This window comes from Notolepis coatsorum, assembly GCF_963971535.1.
Source record: "Notolepis coatsorum genome assembly, chromosome: 10".
NCBI classification, from domain to species: Eukaryota; Metazoa; Chordata; class Actinopteri; order Aulopiformes; family Paralepididae; genus Notolepis; species Notolepis coatsorum.
Window position 1 is genome coordinate 97,304,287 of NC_140174.1, and position 14,926 is coordinate 97,319,212.

The 14,926-nt window shown below is 42.0% G+C and overlaps 1 protein-coding gene across 1 annotated transcript in view; it reads left to right on the forward strand.

Annotated features, from left to right (window-relative positions):
- rbm19 (RNA binding motif protein 19) overlaps positions 1–14,926 on the forward strand; it is an 88,502-nt gene that overhangs the window by 14,292 nt on the left and 59,284 nt on the right. The window contains exons 4-10 of the mRNA XM_084322628.1: positions 2,198–2,233; positions 3,284–3,325; positions 5,224–5,428; positions 6,309–6,562; positions 6,670–6,729; positions 7,254–7,332; positions 7,431–7,502. Coding sequence (XP_084178754.1) covers positions 2,198–2,233; positions 3,284–3,325; positions 5,224–5,428; positions 6,309–6,562; positions 6,670–6,729; positions 7,254–7,332; positions 7,431–7,502 — 748 coding nt within the window. The remainder of the gene's footprint in view (positions 1–2,197; positions 2,234–3,283; positions 3,326–5,223; positions 5,429–6,308; positions 6,563–6,669; positions 6,730–7,253; positions 7,333–7,430; positions 7,503–14,926) is intronic.

Here is a 14,926-nt window from a genome sequence, read left to right on the forward strand (position 1 = left end):
ATCAACATTGAGTGCTTGTTCAGCTTCCTCGTCAAGTGGCTGTTCATCCTCCTCGTCAGGTGGCTGTTGTTTAGACACAACATGGTCAGGTGTATCTGACGCATCATCATTCAGCCACTTATCCGCGCTATTTAGAAATTGTCTGAAGCGCAGTAGTTTTGGCTCATACCAATCAAGATTATCTGCCTCTTGTTCATCATGAGACAAAAGTAATGATTGCACAGACACATGTAATTCCATAAATTGTTCCAGCAGGGTGTTAAATGTCTTCAAATCCTGCTCGACATTTTCTTTATTTTTTTTAGTACAGACATGATCCATTAATGATTTAATTTCGTTACTCTTTCTCGTTAGGGCACATAATTTGCCACGGCGAGAGCCGACCAGCCTGAAAAGCTCTCTTTCAGCTGCATATTGTTCATCCTGTGCGTATTCATCCTCCGCCCTACTCGCACCCTCAGGCTTCTGCTTCTCAGACATGTTTCACACTGTTAGCGATTCATTCACACAATGTTGGAGTGTTTACTCACCGCTGGCAGCGTTGGCAGTGCGGACTCGTGAGGCTCGCGTCCAGTTCATTCATAAAAACAATACTGTTGCGCCAGTAAGTCATCAGAGTTTTTCGACTTTTGTATCGGCAAATCCCAAACGTCATCAGCCGCGATCAGAACGGGTAAAAACTTTCAGACGCACCTTTTCCAGCAAACAATTAATTCAGTTGAGTCGTATCAAGTTCAGATGTTGTTTAATTGCGATCTCATCGATTCTCCAAACATAGGATGCACAACTCCAAAACGAAAGCGAATGAACATAATACTACAAACCAAACTGCGAATATTAACGTGCTTGTGGTGTGTGATGTGTGTGTGTGGTGTGGTCGAAAAACTATATGATTCCCTGTCCCTTCCAAATCATAACTGCCCCTGCTCCCGGCAGACATCCACTTCAACACCCGACAACCACCACCTGATAACCATCATCAATCAGCCATTAGGCCCACCATTTCCACATCAACAGGGGGAGCAATCACCCCAAACAAACAAAATGACTCTGTTTCATTACAAATACATACACAATATAGAATATAGAATACGTTTAAATTTAAATATCAACACATGATGGTCAAAAAGAAAACATTTAAATAATAAGCAATATGGCTACAACAATATATTAGCTGCTGCAAATGTGTACTTCCCAAAATGTTGGATTATAGAATGAATAGATTGTTCGATTTGTCTTTAGACAAATAAGGCGTTATTGGCAGTGGTGCAGTGGTGGTCCCACGCGGTACCACGCCGTCCCAGCACTTTTCTGAGCAGAAGTAAGCGCACGGATGTGCACGCGTGTGCACACAAAAATGCGTTCACAACTTTCACTCGACTCGTCGCGCCAAGCGCCAAGTACCGGCACTTATCTATCACCTAGTCTTTGCATAATAATAGGATACCAATAGCATAACAAAGAACGAGAAGTGCAAAACCAAAATACAAGCCCTGTGGGGGTTTGCTTGAGCTGTGGAGCTCTCACTATGTGACAAATGGTCCCGACTGGAAGGATGAGGCATTAAGTTGTGCTTCAGAAGGAAACTGTCCTTCTATAAACTGTAAGTTACATTGTTAATTTAGTTTGTATTTACTTTTCTAGTTTAAGTTAATTCAATTAAATAAATTGTAACTACAATATTGTATCTACAATTACATTTAAAACATTGTTTGTTTTTCAACCATATCTGTTGACAATATAATTTCTTTATATATTGAATGCTACATCCTGCTACCTTTTTCAGCTTCTCTATTTCAAGGCAATATTTACAAAAACTAAACTAAAACTAGTAATTTCCTATACAAACATGTTTCCTACTATTTATGCATAATAATCATCTGTTCTGTGCGCACGCGAGGGAACATGTATGTGCACGTGCACGCAGAGTACAGGCACTTCTGATATTACGACTGAACCCCTGGTTATTGGAGTGATATCCGTTACAGCACATTGTCTTTGTAAATCTTATCTTTGAATAGCTGTGTTGCTAACTCACTATGTAGCTGCTCCGTTTTACTTTGTGTGTCACGTGAGTTAGTACTATGTTATGTGGACTTGATGTGTTGTGGTACTACAAGTAATGTGGTACTCAAAGTAATGTCTCACAACATGGCATTTTTTAATGAAAGATGTTTTCTATGCTGCCAATTCTCAGGAAAAGAAGCAGAAAAAAGAAGCGTCGGGTGACAAAGTGAGTCAATCAAAGTCTGCAACAACATCAGTTTATGTATATTTATCTTACTCCACAGGGACATTACACATTCCCTGTGGGGAGAAACTTTAAATGTCTCACACCGTCACACATCACAGTAACGTGGTAGGGGTGGAGCTGGACTCTAGTGGTGGTGGCAGAGAGGAGGAGCCTTGCTAAGCTCCACGCCATAATGGACAACCCCTCCCACCCACTACACACAGACTTGGTTGAAAGAAGGAGCACGTTCAGTGTTCGACTAAGACTCCCTAGATGTAACACTGAACGGCACAGGAAGTCCTTCATTCCGACAGCCATTAGACTCTATATTGCATCACTGTGCCTCACTGCATCACTGAGCACAGGGTGACCATACAGCCTGGCGAAATCTTCCTGGACACTTACAAAAATTGTACACTTCTCACAATCTTCCTGGACACTTTTCACTTTACATTTTCACACTTATTACTGTACATTTTACTGTATATTTCTGTATATTTTTGGCTGGATAGTTGTATATTTAAGATTTTAGAATGTATATACATACTAGGGCTGACCCCTATTAATCGATTAGTCGACTAATCGGTCGAAAGGAGCCGTAGTCGACTGGCCAACCTCTTAGTCGAATATAATAATTAATAAAATTAATAATATATAATAAAAGGCCTAGAACTAAGGCTAACGCTAATGGCACGCATACCAGAGGCTAACTGCCTATGAAAACAGGCACTGAAAGCGGATTTCACCCATCTAATGAACACACTAGACTAGACAAATATCAAGATGTATCCATCAGTGGACCAATTGCATGCTTTTGCAGAGGACAAGAAGCCTTCAGTCGACTCCTTCAGACATTAAGCACCCCCCACAGCCCAAATGGAATGATAACCAAAAAAAAAAAAAAAGTTAGTCCTATTGACTACCTAAATGTTTATTGTTGTTCAATGTGAGCGATCTGTAGTGCCGAATTTCCCTCAGGATTATTAGAGGATTTCTATTCTATTCTATTCTATACTGGAATGAAAGATGTTGTCTTGGCTCCATTCTCAGGACAAGAAGCAGAAGAAGGACATCTTAAGTGCTCTGGACAAAGTAAGTCAATCTTTTACCCACGACAGGATACAATATTTGTCAACAACAAAGGTCTACTCTTTATGTATATTTAGCTTGCTCCAGGGACGTTACACATTCCTGTGGAGAAAAACACATTCCAGTTATTTTTTACTTTAAATATATATACAGTATATACGTTTGCTGCTATGAAAAACATTGCCAAAATCATTCCCCACACTTAATAGACTGAATATTATAATAAGCTAACTAAGAAACAAAAATTAGTACTCTGGTAAAAGTCAAAGTCGTCCGGGGCGCATCCTGCGTAATCGCAACGTCCTGGGTTCGAAACCGGCCCAGGACATGTGTTGCATGTCCTCCCCCATCTCTCCTCCCGATGTCTCTCTCTGACTGTTCTATCAATGAAGCACGAAATGCCCTTAAAAATATGGGCATGCCCTAAAAAAAAGTAAAAGTCATCAGTTCAAATTCTAGTTAAGTAAAAGTCGTTTTTTCTATTGAATGTACTTAAGTATCTAAAGTAAACGTATGCATTCTACATGATGTTTGTGTATTCCAGTGCTTGGGAGCATTCAATGCTCGATCCATTGACCTTTAAAGGTTGTGTAATAGTGGCATGGGGTCCAGTTATGCTGCTCTGATTACATCCTCTTGAAGTTGTCAGTATGTTTTTGACATAGAGGCAGAGTCTGTCTCTATTTTAAATTCAACCTTAACACTTTGCATGCCACGCCCGAGATTTCTCGGGTTTACCCCCCGCGGGTTGAATGCCCACTCACGAGAATTCTCGTATTTTCTCTTTTTTATTTATTTTTTTGCGATCTGAAATCATATTTCATCAACCAAGTCTACCGTTGGAAATTCAGCTACCTCAGGCGCTCAGATGTGAAAAAAGCGTCCCCTATCGTCTCCCAGGTGGCAATTCACCATTTTGGATTGAACTCAATGAAAATGAATGAGAAAAAAAAACCTGCACTCCACATTTGACTTCTCACTCACGCAGCCGGCATCTACCAGCTTCATGCTGGACTCTCGGAGCCGCGGGGAATATGTGTTTTACTGTATACACAGTGGATCACTAAAAGGAGCGATTTTTTCGAAGGGCGATCAGGAATTGGAATAATCCATTTGGATACCATCTGATCTCAGGTAAGGAATCTATGTTACAAGTCTAAGGATAATCAGACCCGTTTTCACGGATACATAAGCTTTTATGTGATTATGTGATATCGCTGTTTGACTGTGCGTGCCGTCAGGAAATAGGAGAAGCGATTTTCAGCACGCGCCACGAGCGTGCATGCGTACACATATACTATCGATAATCTAGCGTTTATTTGAAAACGATTCATAAATAGGCCGAACAATGACAACGTTCTAGAATATTCCAGTAAAAGGCGATTATCATGGAAACCTTTTTTTTCTCCGTGAAAACGAGAGGTTTTCTAAATGCTATGAAACGGAAATGAACCGATAAAAAAACAATCTGCTTCGACAATGTTGACTGGAAATAGGTCATTGATAATGCGACGGGCAGATTAGACACATATCCATAAATTAAAACATATTAGGCGATATTAACGTTAACATTGAAGTGGCCTTGGGCATTCAAGGGGGTAAAAAGGAATTAAGCTTGGGCAGTCAAAGTGTTAATAATAGAAGTTTTAGCATTACACTGCAGCAGCCCAGGACATTCTTTTGCAGATCAGAACACTGTGACTGTGAGGTTAACTGAAGATATACAGTAGATGTATGTTTCAAGATTTCAAGAGGTTTATTCATCACATACATACACAAGACATATAGTGAAATGAAGGTGGCCATGCCCGCTTCGATTGTGCAAAAAATACAAATAATAACTATGTGCTGTGTAATATAGATGTGCGTTCTTTTGTTTTGTGTGTGTGTGTGTCTGTCAGCTGGAGGAGGAACAGGGTTTTAAAGAGTTCATGTCAGTACATCAGAATCGCAGTCAGGTGCCTACCTGGGTCAACGACGTTGCGGCACTAGCGGCTGTCCCCATAATGGTAAAGACTCCGGTGAAGAAGAAACCTGCGTCTGACGATTACCTCAACTTTGACTCGGACGAATCGGACGACGAGGAAGAGGATGGTGAAGATCAGGGTACGTGACGGTAGCCACTAATAAGTAGCGCTGCTCTCCACCTCCAAGGTTTTGTTCAAATAATATTAATTTGATTTGGTCAACTGATTGAATATGGTAAATGGTAAATGGACTGCATTTATATAGGGCTTTTATCCAACTTATGCCTCACATTCACCCATTCACTCACACATTCACACACCCGACAGCGAAGGCAACCATGCAAGGTTGGGCTGCTCATCAGGAGCAGTTAGGGGTTACAGTAAGTGTCTTGCTCAAGGACACTTCGACACGCTGCCCGGGAGGAGCCGGAATTGAACCGGGAACCTTCTGATTACCAGACGACCGCTCTACCCCCTAAACCACTGTCGCCCTCTAGAATAGTCTGTTTAATCACCTTGTTCATGCAGAGAGGCTTCTGTAAATGTAATGCAACTTAAATGTATTTGTGAATATTATTGTGATGCTAGCATGTGTGTGTGACTGTGTGTGTTCAAGTTTTGTTTTATTTGTCACATATAAGGTACATGTACATTACAGTGAAATGCTTGGTTCTGTATGAGCCCCCTGATATTGTGCTTCATACAGTAAAAAAAAGTTAAAAGAATAAAGACCAAACACTATACAAAATATACAATATACAAACTAAAGTACAAAAGGTAAACAATGCAAAAATGAGGTAGAGATGTAGTGCAAATCTTCTAGTAATAAATAGATAAAATATGGTGTAGTTAAAAAGTGTCTAAAGGGAATTTTAAAGGTGAGTGTTTAAAGTGAGGGTTAGTGTTGCATAGATTCATTGAGCATCCTGATGGCCCGGGGATAGAAGCTCCACAGTGTGTGTCTGTGTGCTCATGTACAGTGTATGCATAAACTATAAACACCCTGTTCTGAACTTCAGGTACTGCTAAAGAGGCGCTGAAATCCGGCTTGTCTGATATGGAATACCTGCGCTCAAAAGTGGCCCAGACAGACGATACCATGGAACAGAGTGGAGAGGAGGAGGATGGCGATGATGAAGATAAAGAGGACAAAGTTGTCCCTGTGCACCAGGCAGACAGCGCCTATGAGAGTGGAGACAGAGACAACATTCAGAAGACCAAGTCCTCGCTCCCCTCCACGGAGAAGAAACCAAGCAAAGCTGGCAAACAGGATGTAAGAATATATTGAATTTCATTTTAGCACAATACTTCAGCTCCTTGAATTCGGCTGGTTAATACCCCCCCCCCCCCCCCCCCCCCCCTCTCTCTCCATGTCCAAAGACTGAACCCACCACCGACTTCACAGTGAAACTCAGAGGAGCTCCTTTCAGTGTTAAAGAGGTGAGTCTGAAGTGAGCTGATGGGGAGAAAAAGGATTACAGCACCTCCATATTATGGTACGCAAATAACAGGGTAATTACTGTGTAATGACGTGGAAATAACCACCTCATACCTGGTAATATTCAGGAGTTATTCTGGTAATGACACTTGAACCCTTGCCTTGCACTGAAGAACCATATGAATTTGTTTTGGACAGCCTATGTATTTGCAGTTGTGAAATTAATCTAAATCGCTTGGGAGTGTGAGTGAACACAACACTCTAACTTACCATATTTTAGATAATAAAGTTCATCCTCTGAAAACATAAAATGGACCCAATTATGCTCAATTAATTATTTGTAAATATGTAATCAATAATTGCTTGTCACTACCAACCAAGTAATTATGTAATTTTTAGGTTATTACAGAGTAATTTCCCTCTAATCTGTAATATAAAGTGCTACCAAGATACGTTTTGAAATGACGAGTGTGTTTTTATATCAGCATTCAAGACCCCTGTCTGTATATACGTGTGACCTGAACAGAAACAAGTGCGAGAGTTCATGATGCCCCTGAAGCCTGCAGCCATCAGGATTGGCAAGAATGAAAAAGGCGACAGAACAGGTGTGTGAGTGATCTGTAAACATGCGCTGGTTTGGATTTATTTTGATATTTTTTAATCAGAGTATAAAGTCCATTATGTTTGTGTCTATGTGTCTCAGGTTATGTATATGTGGACCTTCACTCTGAAGAGGAGGTTGAAAAGGCGCTCAAGAAGAACAAAGATTACATGGGTAGGTACAATGCTTACTTACGGTACTTACTTCCCACTCTTGGCTTTTGATCACGTGTGTGTATTCATGGTTGCTTCCAATTATATGTGCACACAGTGGGCAATTTCTTACATCTGCGTTCATTCAAACTGATTCTGCGAGGTACTTTGACTGAATATCTGTAGGAGGCCATATAAAGGCCATATAAAGTTCCCCAGACCGCCAGTGGTCAAATCGCTTGCAAGATTTGAGATGAGCGAGGGACCGACCAACACAGCACATTCAAGAACACCCTGCCGCCATGTCTCTGGGCCTGATGAAGGCCAAGTGTGAGCACAGCGGCAGATGCAGAGCAGCACAGGCTCCGGGAGGGGAATCTGCCGCGTCCCCGTGGACGGCCACCCCACTACTTCCAATAACCCTGTGACCCTTGACGAGGTACACAGGGAGTGGATGGCGACCTCTTGTAGGCCCCCTCTGAATGATGGAGGAGTAAATGTTTCCAACTGCATCGTCAAGAAGACAGACATCATCAAAGACCTGTGGACCAAGAGGCGTCTGAACACACATTGTCCACATTGTTATGTATTTATTATTATTATTATAATTTTTACGGTCTTACTGTTTGGTCCTGCCACATGACAGACTCACAAAAACATCGACTGAGGTCGCTTTCACATATAGTTTTGGTGGACTCGGTGCGGTTCTGGGGGTGAAGTTGCAACATTGTTGCATTCTTCATTTGGTTCGCCTGCTTTCACATAGAAATCTGTCAGCGGACCGAGACCTTCTGAACAATGTCACGCGGTCGAAAAGGGCGCTTGTCTATTGGACAGTGGAAATGTGTGTGTGGCTGCGATCCCGTGTGTGCGCGCGCATGTGTGTGTGTGTCTGTGTGTGGACCGGAGCCCTCCAGATCAGCGGAGCCGAGTTTTGACATGGCATTGATCCATTGTTCTATTGAAGCACATTACCACCATCCTCTCGTTAAACAACTTGTAGACCACAGTGTTTTTATGAGTGCCCACAAGTAGCTGTTTTATTAATAATATAATAAGCTGCGCGCCTCGGTAATAATAATAAGCCGCGTTTTTTCTTCCTTCTTCCCAAGATGCACAGATACCGTATATAGATAGATAGATAGAGAGATTAGATGCAGTGTGCTTGTTTCGCAGTGAGTGCTGCGAGCAGTGGTAATAATAATCACTTCCTATATTTGGTTCGCGTTTGGTTCGATGAAGCCGAACCGAGACCGACGTTTTCAGGCGGACCAGAGTTCGACTGTTTGGTCCGCGAACCGAGTTCGACGCGCATTCACACAGACCCGAAAAACCGGACTATCGAATTCTGGTCCGAAAGTCCGGACCAAACAGCCCCTGTGTGAAAGCGACCTGAGTGTACGATACGTTCAACACACAGCAGGTCACCACAGAAGGACACATCCCTGGCAGAGAACAGATGGGCAACAGCAACACAGCAACTGTCAGATTCACAAACAAGAACTGTTTCACAAAGTTCATATGTATCTGGAAAATTATGACACACAATTGTTAACCCATTCTCCGCCAAAATCGCTGTTCAGTGTTATTGCCCGCCATGCGTTGTCTGCCAATATCGCTGTACAGCGTGTTTCAAGTTCATATTTCATATTTTCGTCATGGAATTCATATTTCACCCACAGAGCCTTGTCATATGCTGCGGGAGCCATCACAACTCTGCAACGCTTCAATACTGCCACCTGGTGGCTGATCGGCGAGTTGCAACCGGAAGTCGATCTCTTGGGTTCCCGGTGCGTCTCACTATTCCGTCCGGGCACTCGTTTATCGTCCCTGGACTCAAGACACACACCGTGGATATCGATCCGTTGCCATAACTCAATAATCCACATGATTTGGGCGTATATTAGTATTATACAAACCGGAACTGGATTGCATCGATCCACATCACATAACTGGGATATGTTTGCTCCACTCTCATCGCCCATCGCTACGAGGAAGCTGCCGTGAGTTTCAGCGTTTTTCTTTATAATTTTCTATACAAACTGCTCTGAACTATATATCACCCATACTACATAAATCATTTAACGTCGGTCACGGAATTATAAACGACCCCCCCCCCCCCCCTCCGTTCACCCGCGGATGATCAGTCAACGCTTAGGACCATGTACAGTTGAAATTTTTAATATAACGTTGATCGGTATCAAACGGCATTTGATAATCTAATATATGCATTTATGTCTATATCTCACGTTCTAGAAAATACTGCAGAAAACGATAAAAACATATTTATACTCTAGACGGTATTTTCGTATGAATGTGTGAATGAAAAAGTAAAACGTTCCTACATCCTGAACGATAGCTAATCTATGTTGAATGGGCCATAGTAATGTCAATTTAGCAATACAATTTAAAAAGTTATAGCCCTGCAAAGAAGGTGAACATCTCCATAGACTTATAGTACTGGCAGAGAATGGTTTAGGATGATCAAAGTGGTGGCAGAGAATGGGTTAAGGGGATGCAGACCAGAGAAAGACGTTTGTCTTGTTTACATCAGGGTCCCCCATTTTCAATTCATAGTGACATTTATGACATACACAACATACATGACATTTATGGCATAGGGACATACATGCCATACAGGTATTTAGTACTGTTACATTTGTGACATATATACGATATGAAAATATACAGTACTGTTACCCATAGATCCTGACAGAGTATATACATATGATGGGGAGGGGACTGTACATTAGGAGGGGGTGGGTGGGTGGGAGAGAAATATACATACGGTGGGGAGAGAATATATACATACGGTGGGGAGGAGACTGTACATTAGGAGGGGGGGGGTGGGTGGGTGGGAGAGAAATATACATGTGGTGGGGAGAGAATATATACATGCGGTGGGGAGGAGACTGTCTATTAGGAGTGGGTGGGGGTGAGGGGGTTTGGACATTTACGGTGGCCAGTTTCGAATTGCAGCCTCCCGTAGGTGCTCTTTAAGAGCGGTTTTGAATGTGGGTAGGGATTCACATTCCTTTACAGCTTTGGGTAGGGCGTTCCACATTGATGTGGCATAATTGCGAAATGTGTTTAGTCCCTTGTTTGAGCCGAATCTGGGTTTAACATGATTTGTTGAGCTTCCTCTGGTGTTGTGGTCGTGGTATTCACTGACCTTTGGGAAGTATTTTGACATGTACATGGGTACCTTAGTCGTATAGTGCGGGGTTCTCAACCTTTCTGCTGCCAGGGCACCCCTGTGTTCAATAAAATATTCCAGGGCACCCCTACATACGATAAAGACTTTTCCGGTCCTGTCTTTTTTGCTACAATGATGACAAAAGTGCTTGCTTTCAAAATAACGTTTATTTAAGAAACCAGGAAACACATTTGTGTGTATATGCAGGCTATATAATGCATTATTTCAGGTCTAAATGGCTTCATTACACTGCTTGTAGTAGTAAATCAAATAGCATATTTCTTTAAATAAAATTACAGAGAATTATCACTAAAGTGCTATCTGTTGCAGCTGCACTGTTCTCCATAAAAATAGCATATTCGGATAAGTTTGACCATTTCTCAAAAACAGAAAATCATGTATTTTTTTTAAATACAGAAAAGGATCACCAAGTTACCATTTCTCAAAAAATATAAATAAATACAGAAAATAAGCACTCGTTCACTCAGTGGACATTTCTAGCTCAATGCGAGGTCTGCTGCTGCTGGCTAATAATACGGTCAATATGCGGGGAGATCTTTGACAAGGCAACACGGCATCATCCTCAAGGCTCAACTTGGCCCTATATTTTGTTTTCAGAGCTGTCATGGATGAAAAGCCAGCTTCACACAGATATGTGGTGCTGAATGGTATCAACACCTTAACTGCTGCATCATGAGATACTTGGTACTCAGCACCACACTCTGAAACGAGCTCTCCAGGTGGTATCAGATGAGATTTCAATGAGTTCTTCCAAGAGTTTGGATGGAGATGTGTCAGGAAGCTTTGTCGCAATGTTGTCTGTAAAGGTTTTTTTTATCCAGAGTAACTTGGTGATCCTTTTCTGTGATTTATTAACACCAAGTTTCATAATGATTTTCAGATTTTGAGAAATGGTTAAACTTATCCAAATATGGTATTTTCATGGAAAACAGTACAGCTGCAACAGATAGCACTTTAGTGATAATTTTCTCTAATCCAAAAAGAATATATAAAAAAAAAAAACGTTTTTATTTTTATTTCAAGGCACCCCTGGTAGCTCTCTGCGGCACCCTAGGGTGCCGCGGCACCCCTGTTGAGAACCGCTGGTATAGTGTATCTTGTAGACCAGGCCCATTGCAAGTTGCTGTACTCTGTCATCTACTCTAAGCCATAGGTTGTCAAAGTGGGCAGGGGTGAGGTGGGTTCTAGGGGTAAGGTCAAGTAGAAGTCTGAGCAGTTTGTTTTGTGATGTTTGTAATCATGTTTTTAGCGCCTTTGAGGTGCTTTGGTACCATGAGGTGCAAGCATAGTCGTAGTACCCTTGAATGAGTGCTCCTGCCAGAGTCTTCAGGGTATTCTTGTTTACCAGAGAGGAGATCCGGTACAATAATCTAGTTCGTTGGTTGACTTTTTTTATTACCTTGGATGCCATTTTGTCACAGGAAAGATTTGCCTCTAGGATGGAACCTAGGTATGTAATTTCATCTTTCCTTGTGACAATATTGTCACCCACTGTAACTGAGAAGCCGTCGGCCTTGCTGAGTTTGTTATTTGATCCGAAGAGAATGGACTCTGTTTCTGAACTAAGAATATGATGAAATACAATCAGTAAGATTGCATTAACCAATTTTACAATAACAAGCAAAAATGTATTGCTAAAGGAAGGAATGATCAGTCAGAGTCACATTGCATCACATGTGAATAACCTTAAATTGCCAAATTATATTGTTAAACAGGGCAGAACCAGTTGGTTTGTTGTCTCATGAATGAAGACACCAAGTTTTGTTAAATAAAATGCACCACAACAATATACTAGAACAATGCATAACGGGGCGGTCAGGTGGCGTAGCGGAGATTGCGTTCGTCACCAACACCGGAGACGCTGGATTCGCCTGTTCGAATCCAGCTCACAGCTCCGGCGTTGTCACCAGCTTGGCTGGCCGTTCACACTAATACAATTGGCTGTATTAGAGGGTGGGAAAGCTGGCGGGGTGGGTCCGGGTCGTTGTAAACAGCGACTCCTACAGTTCGGTCGGGGCGCCTGCTCAGCGCGGATAGGATCTAAGGGGGGTAGTGTGATCCTTCCACACGTTACACCCTCTCAGTGAGAGTCCGCGCTGCCAGGTGAAAAGAAGCGGTTGATTGGCTAGACGTGTGTCGGAGGAAGCGCGTGATAGCCTCCACTCTCCCAGACCGACTGTGGGGGGTAAGTGCGCAGCGACCAGGAAGGGGATTGGGAATTGGCATAACGACTAACATTGGGATGGGAGAAAATCGGAGGAAAAAGGAGGGGGGGAAAGATAAAAAAAAAACAATGCATAACGGTTATCATAATCAGTTTTTTTTATATAAACCACTATGTTAACGATTTTAAATGTTTTTATACATTAGGCACTCGTTTTTTTATATTTGATATTTTTATTCGTTTTTTTAGACATTACAGTAGACAATACGAACGTGACATACATACACTTATCGACAAAACAAGACAAAAAAATAAAAAAAAAACAGACCAACACCAAAAAATATGTAGAAAGAAATATATAATAATAATAATAATAATAATAATATATAATAATAATATAAACATAATATATAATAATAATATATATATATTATTATATATAATAAAAATAATATATATATATATATATATATATATATATATATATATATATATATGAATAATAAAAAAAAAAAAAGTTCTCAAGAGTATTTCGTGTTACAGAGTCGTTCCTATACAGCAGGGGTCTCAAACTCAATTTACCTGGGGGCCGCTGGAGGTAGAGTCTGGGTGAGGCTGGGCCGCATCAAATATTCCACAAAAAAAGGGTTTCAAGTATTCCAAAAATGTATTAATACATCAACAAACTACCCCTTTGCCTCATCATAAAACCTCACAAACACCAGCAACTGAGCATTCTCAGTGGTGTCAGTGGACTCATCCACAGCTATGGAAATGCACTGCATTTTTTTTATTCTATCACAAAGCTGTTTAATGAAATCATCAGCCAGTATTTCAGTTATTCTGGTTGCTGTGCTATCTGAGGAGGATTTGCTTTTGTTTGCCTTCAAACATGGTCTCCATCACTTCAGTCATACATTATTTTATTATGTATGCATCAGAGAATGGCTTCTTGTGTTTAGCCAACACCCATGCCACTGAGTGAGGATTTGGTTGCTTTTTATCGTTGTGACATAACTTTAACAATAATTCTGCTTGCAGCTTGATATGATGATTTCATTCCATTTATTTTTGTGGTTCTTAGTGCTGAAAGGTTGCATCAAAATAACTGTTTTGTTTCGTATTGGCGTTTCAAATTGCATTTCAAATTGCCACTCTTCACAAGAGCTACCGTTTCTTGGCACATTGTGCTGGTTGGAAGGAGGATGAACTCATATTTTTCAGTCCATTCACCTTTGAATTGTAGCGATTTTCACTGTTGACTTTTATTTTACTGGTTGAACATGCCATATTTTTCTACTAGCTGCCTGCTGGCAAAACTATGCTACTAGCTACAGTACCTGCAGATTAGACTACCTGTCGATGCGCTGTCAACTCTCGCTCTGACTCGGACCCGCTGAAAGAGACAACACGCATTCCGTGAAGACCCGCCCTACTCTGCCTCTGATTCGCAGACTGTGGGTGGGGGGGGGGGGAATGCTGACGGGACGCTGAAATGATTGGACCAAAGCAGTAGACAGACACAGACAGTTGGAGCAGTGCAGCCGGACAGGAGCTTGCAGCGGAGAATTTCGAGGATACCTGCTATACGCACTGATGACAGGATATATTTCCTTCCAAGGGCGGCTACGTGGCGTAGTGGGCAAGGCGCTCGCCACAAAATGCTGGAGACGCTGGGCTCGTCAGTTCGAGCCCAGCGCTCCACATTTGCTTTCAGTTTAGCTGGTCGTCCGTACTAATACACATTGGCCGTATTAGGGGGTGGGAAACTGATGGGTGGGGATCGGGCATTGTGGACAGCGACTCCTACAGGTCGGTTGGTGCGCCTGCGCAGTAGAATCAGGAAGTGTCGGGGGCAGCGTGAGCCTCCCACGCGTTACTCCTCGCCACTGAGAGATCGAGCTGCGCAGGTGAAAAGATGCGACTGCTGTTACCTCAAGTACCGGAGGGGACTTGTGCTATGTATGACTTAGTCCACATTGCAGCCGGCTTGTGGGAGGCAAGAAACAGCGTCCGTGACAGGGGAGGGTTGAATTGGATGATACGAAATTGGGATGGGAGAAAA